Source organism: Kryptolebias marmoratus, linkage group LG4 (assembly GCF_001649575.2).
Source record: "Kryptolebias marmoratus isolate JLee-2015 linkage group LG4, ASM164957v2, whole genome shotgun sequence".
Classification (NCBI taxonomy): domain Eukaryota; kingdom Metazoa; phylum Chordata; class Actinopteri; order Cyprinodontiformes; family Rivulidae; genus Kryptolebias; species Kryptolebias marmoratus.
The window spans coordinates 7,989,399-8,003,571 of NC_051433.1; the positions used below are offsets into that span (position 1 = coordinate 7,989,399).

The window sequence follows — 14,173 nt, forward strand, 5'->3', positions numbered from 1 at the left end:
TCTTTAGTTCGTTTCCTCCTCCCTCCTCTGACAGCTCCTGTCTTTCTTTCTAATGTTTGTCTCCTTGGGTCTCCACTGCTGTCATGGCAGGAGGGAGGTAAAGGCACCGGATCTGACAGCAGTACAGAGAAATGGAAGGCGGTGTGGTCGCAGGGTCCATAACAACCTGCCCTCATCAGATTCTTGCCCCACCACTCTGACCACAGGTGAACACAATATCAAATTATATTGAAAATTTTGAGGAAAAAAATCGTGTTTATTATTATTATTATTAATGTAGGTTATTTTAGTTGTTTAGAAAAAAAAGGCATACAATCATATCTGTCTATCTGTTACCATTTTACATATTCTCAAAGGTCATTGATTTCTGATACAGCAGTCATACAAATTGTTATGTCATGCAGTGGAATATCCTAATGTTTTAGCATCTAATTGAATTGAAGTATGCTCGTGTCATAAAATCTCCAGCCGATAATTATTGATTTTGAATTGCCACTAAATTTCCTCAACAATAAGTCGTGTTTCTTATTGCCTACCACTGAAGGAAATTGTTTTCTCTTGTGCATACATGGTTATTCTCATCACTGCTGTTAGTGTTGTGCATAATTGTAGTGGAGACTCTAAAGTTCTCTCTAAAGAGGTTCTACCGACAATAATCATAATATTTTTTTATTTATTTACAATATGTGAGGTCTCACTTGCTTCTTTTTTATATTATTGAACTGAATAGCAAATTATTCTGCAATAGAGAGTGATCTGAAATGATCTTTAAAAATATAGTCATTCTATCTTTTTACATAAATGATTAGTAGTCTGAGCTGAGATTTTATTGTGCACCTTTCTCCTTAAAGCCACCATCTTCTAAAAGTCTACACTAACCTTTACATTGTTTTATCTTCGTTAAATCCTGAAGAGCTTTACAGCATTTTAATTACTTTGATAATAGTTCTTTAAAAATAGCTTTCTTTGTTTAAAAGAGACATGGCACCATGATGCATTTGGAGAAGCAGACGAGCTGACAGAGAGAGTGTGATGCTTTACGCAGCGTTCTCTTGGAAACCGTTGTCCTGTCAGTCATTTTGATCTTACTCCGCCACCTGCCACCTGCCTGAACATTTTGCTAACCATGTGCACTCCTTCGTAGAATTAGTAGTCCCTGGTGACAGTTGCTACTTTTAGCAGAGTAAAGCGCCCTGTCACCCTGAAAACTAAAATGGTTCAAGAAATACAATTTCAAGTTGTTGACTTTCCAAAATCTTTTTTCAGCTGAGCAGTGAATCGGGTCCATGTGTGTCCCACCTTGCAGATTACAAAAGTTGGAGCTTAAACGGGCCTTTGTGTTTGTTTTGCAGCGATGCTTCGCAAACGAGCCCAAAATCCTGAATGCCTCTGTCTCTCTGTCTCAGGAATATGTTAAAACAATCTGATGTGGAGTGTTTTTGGTTGTGTTGGCGCTCCTTGTTGGTCCTGTGGTGTCTCATGTGGAAAAATAAAACAAGCAGTTATGGATGAGGTCATGTTTTCAGGTGGAATGGTAAACTCTTTGTGGTAAACCTTATCAACCCCATCTCCAAACACTTTGTGGAGGCAACTTTGTAAAGGACTCCACAAAAGTCCTTTTGCAGTGATTGAATAGCCATAATCCTTCAATAATCCTTAAGACGACTGCTGCTGAGCTCTTGGCCAGGGCACCCTTGTAAAAGAGATCTTGATTTCAATGGGGTTTTTATCTGGTTAAATAAAGATGAAATAAAAGAATAACCCAAGGCTAAAATTTGACCTAAAGATACATTTCTATCTGACCATGTCTCAGGCTTTAAGTGATAGTTTGGTGCCAGTTTCTCACAGACCTTTAGGACGCTGAAGGAGTCGAGGCTTCATCGGTTCACTGCTGTCTTGATGGCAGGAATGGAAATGATTGCTGACTGTATGAGCAGCTTGAAAACAGAGGTGAAACAGAGCAGATCTGTTGTGCAATTAACTGTACAAACAGACTGAGCAACAGTTCGATGCTTTTTTGAAAACTTCAACAAGTAAAGAAAATAAAACCGAAAGGATTGATGCAACTCATGAAGACAACTACACTGCAAAACCAGAATTTAGTAAATACTCTGACTGTCATGTTAGATTTTAGGCCAAATGTTGCTATTTCACAATACTTTGGCAAACTATACTGTAGACTAAATGGTAATTACATATTCTATGTAAATGCAACGGTTGTAGCCCCTATCCCATTACTTGTGGGGGCAGCCATGTTAAATATTTTACTACTTCAGGACTGTGTCCAGGCAGCATCATACTAACCAGTGATGTATAACCTCTGTACAAGGCAGGCATGAGTGGATGACAGATTTATTAATTAATTTTGCCTATATGTTTATTCATTCATTTACCTGCTGATTTATTTCTTGTCTTCAGGTGTCAGCATGGAGGATGGAGAGAACTGGTGCTCTCAGATCAATCGGCTGCAGGAGCTTTTGGACAAACTGGAGTGTCAGGTATAAAGTTTTTTGGGGTTTTTTATGTAGACAACATTGTGTTCTGTGATATTGATGATTACATGATCTATTGGAATATAGGGTTTCAACAACAACAAAAAATGCTTTAGTTTTGTTTGTTTTTTAATAAAATAAAATCAGAAATACAAATGAATTTTTTTACACATGTATCTGGTAAACAAAAAAAGTATGTGTTGATGTAGATTTAAAAACAAGTATGATACATATTACTAATTATGTATTGTTACTGAATTATGCAGCTATTTAAAATCTCTGTATAAACGTGTTGTATTAGGAATTATTAGCAGGTGGAAGTCAGATCTGTCAGCAGCTGATCATATCCCAAAAAACAAAATACTAGGGAGGGCTAGGGCAGGAAAGTCAATGTTTATCTGTCTGAACACAGATCTGGAAAAAAGGTCAGTGCAACATTGTCAGTTTATCCATGACTGCTGGCAGCTGAATGGATTTATTTTTGGGTCAGCCTTGTAGCCACTGTTCTTCAAACTGTCTCTGCAAAACGTTTTGTCAGTATTTGCCGATTCTTCACCTTTTTATAAGCATGTTAGTTTGCGATGTGGTTTTGAAATGTACCAAGCAAGAAATTATATTTGATTGAATTCATCTATCAGTTTTCTTTACCAGCTAGTTTAACTTATTAGACATATCTTGTTCTGGTGGTCAGCTTTTTATAAAATAAATGCAAAACTCTCACATGAATACAAATGTATGACAAACGCACCTCAATCTTATGAATAACCATACAATGCTACAATTTGGAGTTAATATGCAAATACAGTACATCTCATGCAGCAGTTTTTCAAATATGATTCATTTTTTGGTGGGGGCAGGTAATCATTATTTAAGTGCTAATTTTGAGACAGACAGTTGGACTGCACAGAATATCACTGTAGCATCATCAGTAAATCCATCTATAAGTCCAGAAACAAGAGCAAGAACTTGTTACCTGCAGCTATAGTTCCTTTTTTATTGTTTTCTTTCTGAACAGTGTCGATTTTCTGCCTGAGTGGTTTTCGTAGTGATGTAGGAAACAACAGCCTTGAACATGGTGTGTGCGGTTGCTAACAGCAATTCAAAATGAGTTGTTGATCATGTTTGTATTTTTAATTTCTTAGGGTTCTGTGAGTGTTCAAACAGAATCATATAAAAAAAACAAAAAACGCTGCTTTTCTGGATGCAGTTCTGCAGATTGGTGTATCTGTCAAACACCAAGTGCGGTCACCTCCTCAGCTCTCATATCGTGACCAATTCCCACCACCCATCCCCAAACCTTTTTCACGCTCTCCTGCTCCTTCGTCTTCCCTCTGCGTCGGCTCCTTCCTTTATTAACTCCTGTTACTCCCACCTTTTGATGCTCATTCTTTCCTTCTTTTCAGTCTTTCTCTGAAGCATTTTTCTCTCCCCATTCTTCTGTTTTGTCAAACCAGAGGGACTCAGAGTGCAATATCAAAGCAGTTCATAACCTGCAGGACGTTCTGAGAGTAATATCCAACCCAGCAACCCAGCCCTGACACCATCACACCTTCTGTCTGTCTCGCTCTTGTTTGGTGCTCTCTCAGATGAAACAATGAGTTTTCAACCTTCCGGCTCACTCCCTGTTATTGCATTTAGTGCATGTCATCCTTCATAATATAAAACTTCCACAAAGCTCAGACATACCAAAGATATGATTTGTAACTTGTTTATTTTTATTTATTTTTATCAGAATTCTGTTTTCCACTTTCCATCTGTGGCTGAATGAACTTTATTTATGCTGCAACAAACAGAAAGGCCATTCTTGAATGAGTGGATTGAACCTTTAATAGTTCCAAATAGGGAAGTCTTGTTTGAAAAACAGAAAAAAAGTTGCATTCAGAGAAAAAAACAATCACACAATGTTTAGTTGTTTTTGTTTTTTTCTCTTATTGTCATTAGAAATGAATTCAGTTGCACCCATGTCTTTTTATTCCTCTTGCATATCTGATCTTGAATCAATCAGGAGCTTTTTTTTTTCATCTTTGTCACCATTTTGTTTCAGAGTCCCAAGCTGGAGCCTCTGAAGGAGGATACACTGGCCAGCACATACAAGTCTGTAAGTAGCTGAAAAAATAAAAATAAATTAAATTAAATTTCTATTTTAGTATTTCAATAATTTCTTTATATATTTATTGGACATTAACCATGGGAGGTTTCAAATGTACAAACATATTTTCTTTTTTTTTCTCTTTTTACGTGTTATAAAATGTCTCCAGATGATCGTGTACATAAAGTCAACAACTTTTACTACAGAATATTTTCCTTTGCCAATCAGAAGCTTTTCTGCATTCAGATTTGAATTTTACTAAATGTGGTACTGCAATGGTACAAATACTTCTTTTTTTTAATTGCATATATTTCAACAATAGAACTCTTCTAACCTAATAAATTCTTGCTGAAAATTGTTATTACATGTTGTTGATGTATTGAAATAATTTCTCTGGATAAGGCAGGTGTTGTGTATTTTTTCAACAACCTTAAAAAAGAATTTTGTTTTGCCTCGTTCTGGTTTTGATTTTGTATTTAATTATTTTTTTAGGGTTTTGTTTAAATCCTTGGGATTTGTGTAAAATTCAGTCTTCAGTCTCAGTCACTCTGCCTTGTTTGTGTTAGTATAGTGCTCTCGTTCTCCTGCACATCTGGTCCTTGTTTAGTAATTATCACACCTGTCCTGCACCTCTAATAACTCCCTCAGCGTGTGTGTGTATACTTCCAGATTGTGAGCTGTTCTGTCATTTTAATTTTCTATTTGAAGTCCCTGCTCTGCTGCATCTTTAGTTAAGCCTTAATAAATACTTGTGTGAGTTTATTAGGTGATAAGAGTTTTATTGTAGAATCATGTGACCTTTTGATGGGACCCTGCATTTGAGTTTGTTTCCCTTCTTGTGACAAAGGCCGGATGGCATGATGACTTGTGTTGAGTCACTGCAGTGAATGGATTCATTTTCACTGACAGGAAAAAAAAACCCTGTCAAACCTGAAACTATTTTTAAAGTATAAAAAAATCAGATTCCTTAAATTCCTGTTCCTTTTGTTATCGTTTTTATTTCACTCACTTTGCTCAGCTTTGTCTGAGCTCTTCTGATGATGGGTAGAGCCGAAACAAAACTCGACCGGCTCATTAATGAGCCAGCACGTAGAAATGTTTCTCATTGATCAAAGTCAGCTCTCCGCTCTGTGCCCTTTCTATTTTCTCAGAGTTACCTCACATTTAAGATCAACATACAGACTTTAGGTTACAATTGCTTTGTTAAAATTACTGTCAAAACCTGTCTGAAGGCAGCTTCTCTGTGTAAGACACATCGTGCAACACCGTGTCTTATAATAAACTTGACTGGAACCTGTTTGACATGTGTAGACTGGATCATGATAGAGGCTCCTAAATAAGAGGTAATGGCACACAGCGACACTTTTTCCTGTTTTTACTTTCTGCTGCTGCTTAGTGCTGCTGGGTGCAGTCATTATAACAGCTGAAGGACACGTCTAGCAAGTTCTTATGCTTTTATTCTTGCTTTTTTTCTGTAATTCTTAGATGGTGGAAAATGCACCTTGTTTCTAGGTTTTTATATTTTACCATATTATTTAAATTTGAAGAATATGCTGAACGGATGTTATAAAAAAAAAACTATTGAGACGTTTGACACGTCTCTGTCACAGCTGCAGAATTATTATAGGACAGAGCAAACTGTGGTTGATTATTAAAAAAGCTAATAGCGTTTTTCATCAGATTTCACACAAAGCTACTATTTTTTAAGAAGGACAAACTGTGCACGTAAGCAGTGGACATGCACAGGAGTTCACTCTGTGATCATTTCAATCTGTTCTTCACTTTTCAAGCATAAATCTCATTTACCTTTATATTCAGCGTCTGATTCAGTCTTATAAGCTCTTATTTTTATACTCTGCTATATTACTCCATTAATTACAGTATGTTCCCTAAAGCTGAGAAATTTCTAATCATTATTTTTTTCATCTGTACTCAGCAGTCTTTTCTCTTCACGCTTGCTAAGGAGAACCATTTTAGTGTTGACCTTGCAATTCCCGCTGAAGAATGAAACCATAATTCCATCTACCTGCAATATTCTCTTTCTCCTTTTTTTACACTGATGGCAAACAGTGTAGTCGGTTTAATTTATAAAACAAAGTTAAAAAAATCAATAACAGTGACCAAGGTGTGCTAATTACATCTATGAAAATCAATATTCAACAGTTAGTGAAAATCTTTTAAAACATCAACACCTTCTTTATTTATATATTTCCAATGAAAAACACTGGGAGTAAAAGTTGTCTGATTTTGAGTGTTCACGTTCGAGATGTTTGCAATGTTGAGTGAACAAGAGTCAGAAGTTGAAACAAAAAGCAAAACAAGACATCAGTTCATGTCCACGATGAACAGCTGTCATTAGCAGGCAGACGGTGTTGCTATTGATTGTTAATGAACAAAAACATGAACTCTTCACTCCTCCCAAGATCCATTGAGGCTGATATTTTGCACAAGTACCCAAAAGATCAGAGTATGGCATGTTGTTTTTATTTAGCTGTGGAGAAAATATACTATTGCTGGACCTACTTTCAGATTTGTGGTGTAAAAGAAAGTGAGACTAAATGGATTTTTTTGACATCTTCAGTGTTTTGTTGCTCTGATTTAGTTCATTATGTTTGCAAACAAAATTTAAGTGTTAGTGTGCAACGTGAGAAAAATTATAAATGAGGCTGACTGTTATTAGTCGATGTAAGACTTGTAAACTTTGGAAGGCACAGTCAAATCCTTTCAAAATTCTCCATCTGGACAATTTCTGCGACATTTCCAGTCTCTGGAGGAGACAGTGAGTGTGATGTCTTCTCTGTATGCACATTTTTTACTTTGATCTTTGCTAGGTCACTTATTACCATAATATCTTCCCTATAGCTCCGTATTCATCACCTCTAACTGACTAACTTTTATCCTTGTCTGTGTGAAATTAATCATGACCCGCACTGCTCTTTGAACGACTTCCAGAAAATAAAGGTCGATTACAACTTCTTCACTTTACACAACTGTCTTTAACCTCAGAGTCTAAAACGCAAAAACAATTCAAAACAAATGGAATTAAAAGTTCACACACAGGAAACAAAAGTCTGCCTTCGTCCCATCTCATATATTTTTATATTTTTGCCCACAGAACATCCTGCTGGTTCAGAGGCAGATGTCCGTAAATGAGGATTCTCTAGACAACTTCCGGAAAGTCCTCAAGAGCTACATTGATGCCACCTCAGCCCACTCTGACAACTTGCAGTGAGTGTCTTCCAAATAAAGCAATAGATCTTTAAAACACTGTCAGAATCTGCCGCTGTGGCACTTTTTAAAGTGTCGAACAATGCTGAATCAGGGGGACTGAATTGTCAGCGTTGCCAGAACTGATCCTGAGAATGAAAGGATTGTTTATCAGCTTTTTTTGTGGTTTCACAAACTGAGCACAACTTGGTAAAATGTATTTTTATATCAATAATTTTGTAGTTTTACAAAGTTACAATTTTCCCCCTATAAAAACAAGACATTTGTTTTTTGTTTTTTTTCAAAGATCTCTCACTGTCTTTTCTTTCCCTAGACAGGATTTATCAGATAATTCTCTAAAGGATAAAAAAGTGTTTTCATCTATCTCACTTCTCTGTTGCCGTTGTTTCGTCTTCCTGCCCCTCTCTCTACGTTTCTTCTCACTGTCAGTGTGTCTGTTCAGAAGCTCCCGGGAAAGTTGTGTTACATAATGTATGAGTTCTGGCAAGACCGTCTCTCCTGGATGAGGTTAGTACAGTTAGTGAGGTTAGTGTGTGTGTCTGTATTAGATACTGGCAGACTGTTTGGCACTTCTTTACTTCTTGATGGAAATGTTCCCCATTTCCAAGGCAGTCAGCTGTGAGGTCCAAAGACTTTACTGTTGACCTATAAAGCACTTCATAAGGAAGCCTATTTGTGTCTATCTAAACTCTATTTCCCTCTTTAGTGCCTTTCAGATCACTTAGATCTAATGATCTTTTGTTATTTCCACATATAAATCCACTTGACTTGATATCTACACAGTATATCAATGACAATACAGATGCACTGTACTTTGATCCGTTTTTTTTTTTATGACAAGTGATGGTTTGTTTCTTTCTTTGATGTCTCTAGTTATCTTCAGTCCAACAGCAGCAAGGACTTCCAGCGCTGCATCATTGACATGATGGAGGATGCTGAAGTCGTTTCTACTATGTTGCTCCCAGGTTAGGATTTGTGTTTTGGAAGTATACATTTTAGAAAAACATTTTATGCCTCTTTTTCTCCAAGTTTACCTGTAATCCTGGTGTTTTGCTAAAACTTCTGTGATGTGCTTTCTGGTCCCCTTCTCTTCCATGAGATGTTTTTTGGTGTTGATTTAAAGAGACAAATTACTCTACATGGTTTTAAAGAGAACCTACTGTGACCAGACAAAGCACACTAAGCGAACTGAGCTCAGATTAACACCCTGACTGGTATTTTTATGATTAATAATCCCACGTTTTGTTACTATCTTGCAGCGTGTCTTACATTGGCTCACACTGATAAAACAGCTCACCACAGTAATAGTACAAACTAATATAACAGCCTACCAACTGGATGAAACACCAGTAACATCCACATCATAATTAATCCATCACATATCAGCTTTAAAACCCCCGGGCTTCAGTGGGTCTGTTTTTGTTTCCCTTTATTTTGGTTTGTTTGCTGTTTAATCCTCAGTTGCCAACATTAACAAACTTGCTCATATGGATCTTTTTTAATGATAACTTTTGATAAAATTATCTGTGTCGTGGCAGCTTTATGCTAATATTCCATTCAAAGACAAGTGGGGAATCATGTCAAGCTAAAATAAAACGGCATAATAAAATATTTGTAGAATAATATGAGCTCATTACCTTCTGAAGTTAAGTGAGCTATAAACTGTAACTTCTGAAAAAAATATGAGTCAGATTTAAAATAAAATGGTAAAGGTTTTTTTTTTATTTTCCCTATTGTGACTGACTTTCACTTTTGTTACTGCTATTGTTGGGTTTTTTTTCCAATGAGATGTGAGGGTGACTTAAAAGTCTAAAAACAAACCCATTTGAAACAGAACTGGGGCCTAAGCCAAACACTCCGTTTGGAAAGGCACAGCTAGTGTGCTTCTCTGCAAATTTATTTAATTTAAAAAGATAATCTGCTTGTATTCGGAAAGAAAATGGAAAGCATCTTCAAATGCAAATATTTATTTGAGAAAACTGATTTACTGCTTTGATAATTACTGTAATTGTATTGAAGAACATTTGTTTCAACACTCAGGTGGTCTAAATCAGAAATGGAGTAAAACAAAAACTTGACTTGATACCTATGTTTAGTTTAATTTAGATACAAAAATAAGCTTTTCTTTATATTCAACAAATATGAATACATGGCTCTCTGCACACCTCTAACTCCAAAATGAAAAAATCTATGATGGGAGGGTTTTACATTTGGCAAAGTGACTTCCCTGTGACGCACGCACACATTCTGCATTCTGCTCATTATCACATCATTGACTCCTCAGCACTCGGCAGAGTTGCATGATTCACTGCCACTCGAGCTCAGGCCACTGTCGTGACTCTCTCATCTTGACATTTGATTAATTTGTTGTTGGCGACACTGAACTACATGTACCTCAGAAAGCGGCAGCGTTAGTTATTATTTCTGCCTCTCTGCTTTCATTGGACTGATGATGATTTAGCTGTGTGGGCTGCATAAGTTTTGCTCGTTGCTAGGTTACGTTTCACATGATTGTTTACTTCCACATCTGTGACTCTCATGAACGCGTGCTCACTGTGACAGACAGAAAAGAATCAACTGTTCTTGTGTATTCAGAAGAACCTCTTATCCCTGCAGATCTTTGAAATGAAAACAAAAGATACAGTGAATACAGCTTGGTTTTTTGGTGTTTTTTTTTTTTTAAGTTTAAAAAATGTTTCAAAACAAAAAGAAATTAAACGTTAGATATAGGCAATATTTTAGTCAACTGGATAAAAAAAATCCCAAAAGGCCTGTAAATGAGGTCATATGAAGGTCCTTGCATGTGTGGTTCTTTACTCACTGTACTTTGAATTCAGATTTTTTTAATTATGCTGCTTTTTGGTGAAATAGCTGTTAAACTGCTTCAGAGGCGGTGCTGCCGATGAGTCCTCTGCAGCCATATTGCAATCGTTTTGATGAAGAGGGATTGTGGTTTATGAGATCCACATCAAAGATGGACAGGTCAGACCCTGGAGGCAATAATAGAAAAGTAAATAAAACACAACTTTCTGCTGCTTCTGGGAGGTGTTCTGAGATATTATTTACTGTGCTGAAAGGTCACAAACTCCCTTCATTCTTTTTTTTTCTGGAAAAACTTGGTACCAGCAGGCAGGTGTCTTGATAACCAATAATCAGCTCACAGTGCTTCAAAATCATCAAAACTTGTCTTTTTGACTTAGAAAGAGGGAATTAGCTTAAAAGAGTCTTGTGCACGCTCTCAGATGTGCACGTTCGTGAAAGGCTCTCTGATTCTCCGTTCAAGCAGTCCTGTGTTTAGCAAAACAAACAAAAGGATACTTCAGAGGAGCTCATGAAAAGTAGAAAAATGACAGAGCATTTACTTCAAAATGTTAACCATTTGCCTCTGAACATTTCTTTTTGTGTGAACTTAACTCACGCACAGTAACAACAGAGCATGTTGCCACAACATTTTGGCTCTGTGTTTGTAGTTTAATCTCTTCTCGACCGTAAGGAGTAAATTTCTAACATTTTTTTTGCTGGTTAGGATAAATGTTAGGTTCTAAAATGGAAAATCTGGAACTTCATTAAACATTACTTAGATGAATGTTGTTTTTTTTAGTTAAACAACACGTTAGTGAGATGTGGGCTTCACTTTGTTTTTCCTCTCTGTATGTGTGTTTCCTCAGCTTCCTGGTGGATAATGACTAACAACTGAATCCAGACAGTCACATCCACGGCCTACATAGTCACACAGACTTAGACGCCCTGGTGCATCATCCCACCTACCCATATGCACTCTGACACACACACTGAAGAACTAAAGAGGTATATGTATGTTTTAAAACAAAGAATTTTGCATCTACATTTTCTAACATTCCAGTTTCTGATCACTAATTTTTTTGTGCCGCTTGTAAAAAAAAAAAAAAGCATAGCTGCGTTCTATGAACTGTGGAGACTCAAAGTACCTGTCTGTGTGAAACGCAAAAGACATGTTGTGGATTTTCTTCTATTATCGGGCTTGTGATATGACCTCTTTTCTCTCTCACGGTGTTTTCTTGATATTATGCTAATTGAGGACAACCAAAAAACACACAAGGCTATAAGAACAAACTCATTAGCAGTGAAATAACAGTGCTAGGAGAGTTCTGTGTTTATTTTTAAGCTCTGTTACGTTCAGCTGTTGGGCACAATTAATTATGAAAAAACAACAACAGTATGTGAATATGAAGGATAACTGCATCCTAAACATGCATGTGGATGTAAATACTGTATGATACTGTAGCATGGTTTTGCTTTCATTAAGCTGTCCTTTTGTCATGTGCACAGAATGCAAAACTAGCTACTATTAAAAAAAACATTACTCCTGCTCTTTATCTACTGCTACATGTACAAGTGTTTGGTTACTGTACCAGTTACATTTTCTCAATCATCAATCTGCCACAATCTCAAATGTAAAAATGTCTTTAAAAATGTGCATATAGAAGAAAGTAAATACTTTTAAACAAGCTTTAATTAGTATTGCTAAGTTATAAAGAGAAGAATATCTGCAGTTTGTTATAGTTTGATGATGGTGGAGTTTATTTCTGTACATACAGAACTCGCTAACTGTGTTGTATATGAATATTTCTGTTGTCTTTTGGTTTAGTGATCAACACCCCTTATTGACTGAAACCAACTATAATAAAAGTGTTAAAGATTCTAAGTGTTTGTTTTGAAAACAATTTCAGTTTGATAGTATTTTTAATACTACATTCTGCCACTTTAAAGCATGTTTTTTGATTGACATTGACACATTTTTAGACTCCCTTATCATTTAATTCAGTTCAAATTATTTCTACTTTAAATCAAATTGCATAATACAATCCAGTTCTATCTCCATAATTCCACTTCAGCACAGTTCTATTCAAAGCAGCTCTACATTTATTTAAAACAAAATCAAAAGCGGTCCGAATGCTGCAGTAAGAATATATTTACAAGAATATATCAAAAATGCTAAATCGGTCCACATTTGAGAAAGAAGTCACTGAAAGAGATTTGAGGTTTATCCTCTGAATCCAAAGCTAAGTCTCCTCGTGGAGCTCTATAAATCACTCTATACTGAGTTTCAGCCACAGCAGGAAACTATAAAAATGCAATGTGCTCTTCTTGATGAAACAAACACAGAGAGAAGCTAGATGATGTACACAGTGACAGAGAATTGTTTTCACCAGAAGATAAGAAACGAGAACAAAAAGAGAGTTGTGTGGTTTCAAATCAATTTTAATGTTTTATATTTACTGATGTGCACTAACCATGAACATTCTGATCTTACAGTAAACCATAAACAAAATAAAAATCTTTGTAAAGACATACAAGCCAAAACCAAACCAATTAGTGTTTAATGCCTAAACCTAATTAGATAGTGGACGGTGCCTAAACACAAACAGGTTAAAGTAAACTGAAAAGATTCAAACATGTGTAAAACGTACTGAGTGTGAAAGGTGCTGCATTAGACCTGAGACAAACATGGTTCTCAAGGCAGCGAGACTGTTGTAAGACAGTCAGGCAGACACACAACACGCTTTGATATTTTACTCAGCGTCAGTACGTGTCAGCTGTCTCCTCTCACCTTTTCACACCGTGGTGTAAATGTGCATCAGCTGGAATAAAACTGGAGCCTTGAGACAGAGATTAATCACAGAGCAACTTCATTAAACAAATAAAGTATGCACAAAATCCCTGCTCTGAAGAGGTATTTTAGGTCCCAGCAGCAGCAGCTCTCACTGACCAGCTGGAAATTACAAAAAAGTGTAGCTTGGTCCTCCAAACCCTCCCAAACATGTTCACAGTTATCAACATACATTCACGTGTTTCTTTAATATGGAAATATTTAAAAAACTATTTTCCATGTAATAGTTTTAATTCATTAGCTCATCCCAGAGTTTCACGACTCACTTCCCCTTCTGACACTTGAAGCCTGAACTCTCTGAAAACACAACAGAGGTGAACAAAATATTAGAATATCAATCTTCAATGACTCATTTCAGAGGCTGCATTATTACAGTCATTGCTTCTTATCAACATTCCTAACCCTTCCATCCCACTGTATGCTTTCATATGACAGGCCGTTATCAGTGCCAGCTGAGAGGCTGCCATCAGAGCACAATGATATCAAAACATCATCATCCAATCTTTGTTTGTGCAGTTCATTTGTTTGGTGAAGATAATACAGACAAATTTATTTAAGGTCAGTTTCATTTAGGAAATAAAACCTTTCATTGCAGGCTTTGTGTTCTTCAATCAAACTTAACAAAAATGTCAGAATTAAATCTTCTTGCAACACAGTGAAAATACTGAAGCTCAGACCAACCTTGAACTATTAAAAAAGAGGAAGCTCCACTGG

General features: G+C 36.4%; 1 protein-coding gene across 2 annotated transcripts in view; it reads left to right on the plus strand.

Annotated features, from left to right (window-relative positions):
* necab3 (N-terminal EF-hand calcium binding protein 3) overlaps positions 1 to 12,493 on the plus strand; it is a 35,472-nt gene extending 22,979 nt beyond the window's left edge. Inside the window, exons 8-14 of one of the 2 annotated variants that reach the window (XM_017408882.3) lie at positions 91 to 206; positions 2,419 to 2,498; positions 4,537 to 4,590; positions 7,697 to 7,809; positions 8,239 to 8,316; positions 8,683 to 8,774; positions 11,478 to 12,493. In XM_017408882.3, the coding sequence (XP_017264371.1) occupies positions 91 to 206; positions 2,419 to 2,498; positions 4,537 to 4,590; positions 7,697 to 7,809; positions 8,239 to 8,316; positions 8,683 to 8,774; positions 11,478 to 11,506 (562 nt within the window). In that variant the 3' untranslated portion in view covers positions 11,507 to 12,493. The remainder of the gene's footprint in view (positions 1 to 90; positions 207 to 2,418; positions 2,499 to 4,536; positions 4,591 to 7,696; positions 7,810 to 8,238; positions 8,317 to 8,682; positions 8,775 to 11,477) is intronic. The other variant, XM_017408884.3, reaches the window with a different exon arrangement.
* The last annotated feature ends 1,680 nt before the right edge of the window (positions 12,494 to 14,173 follow it).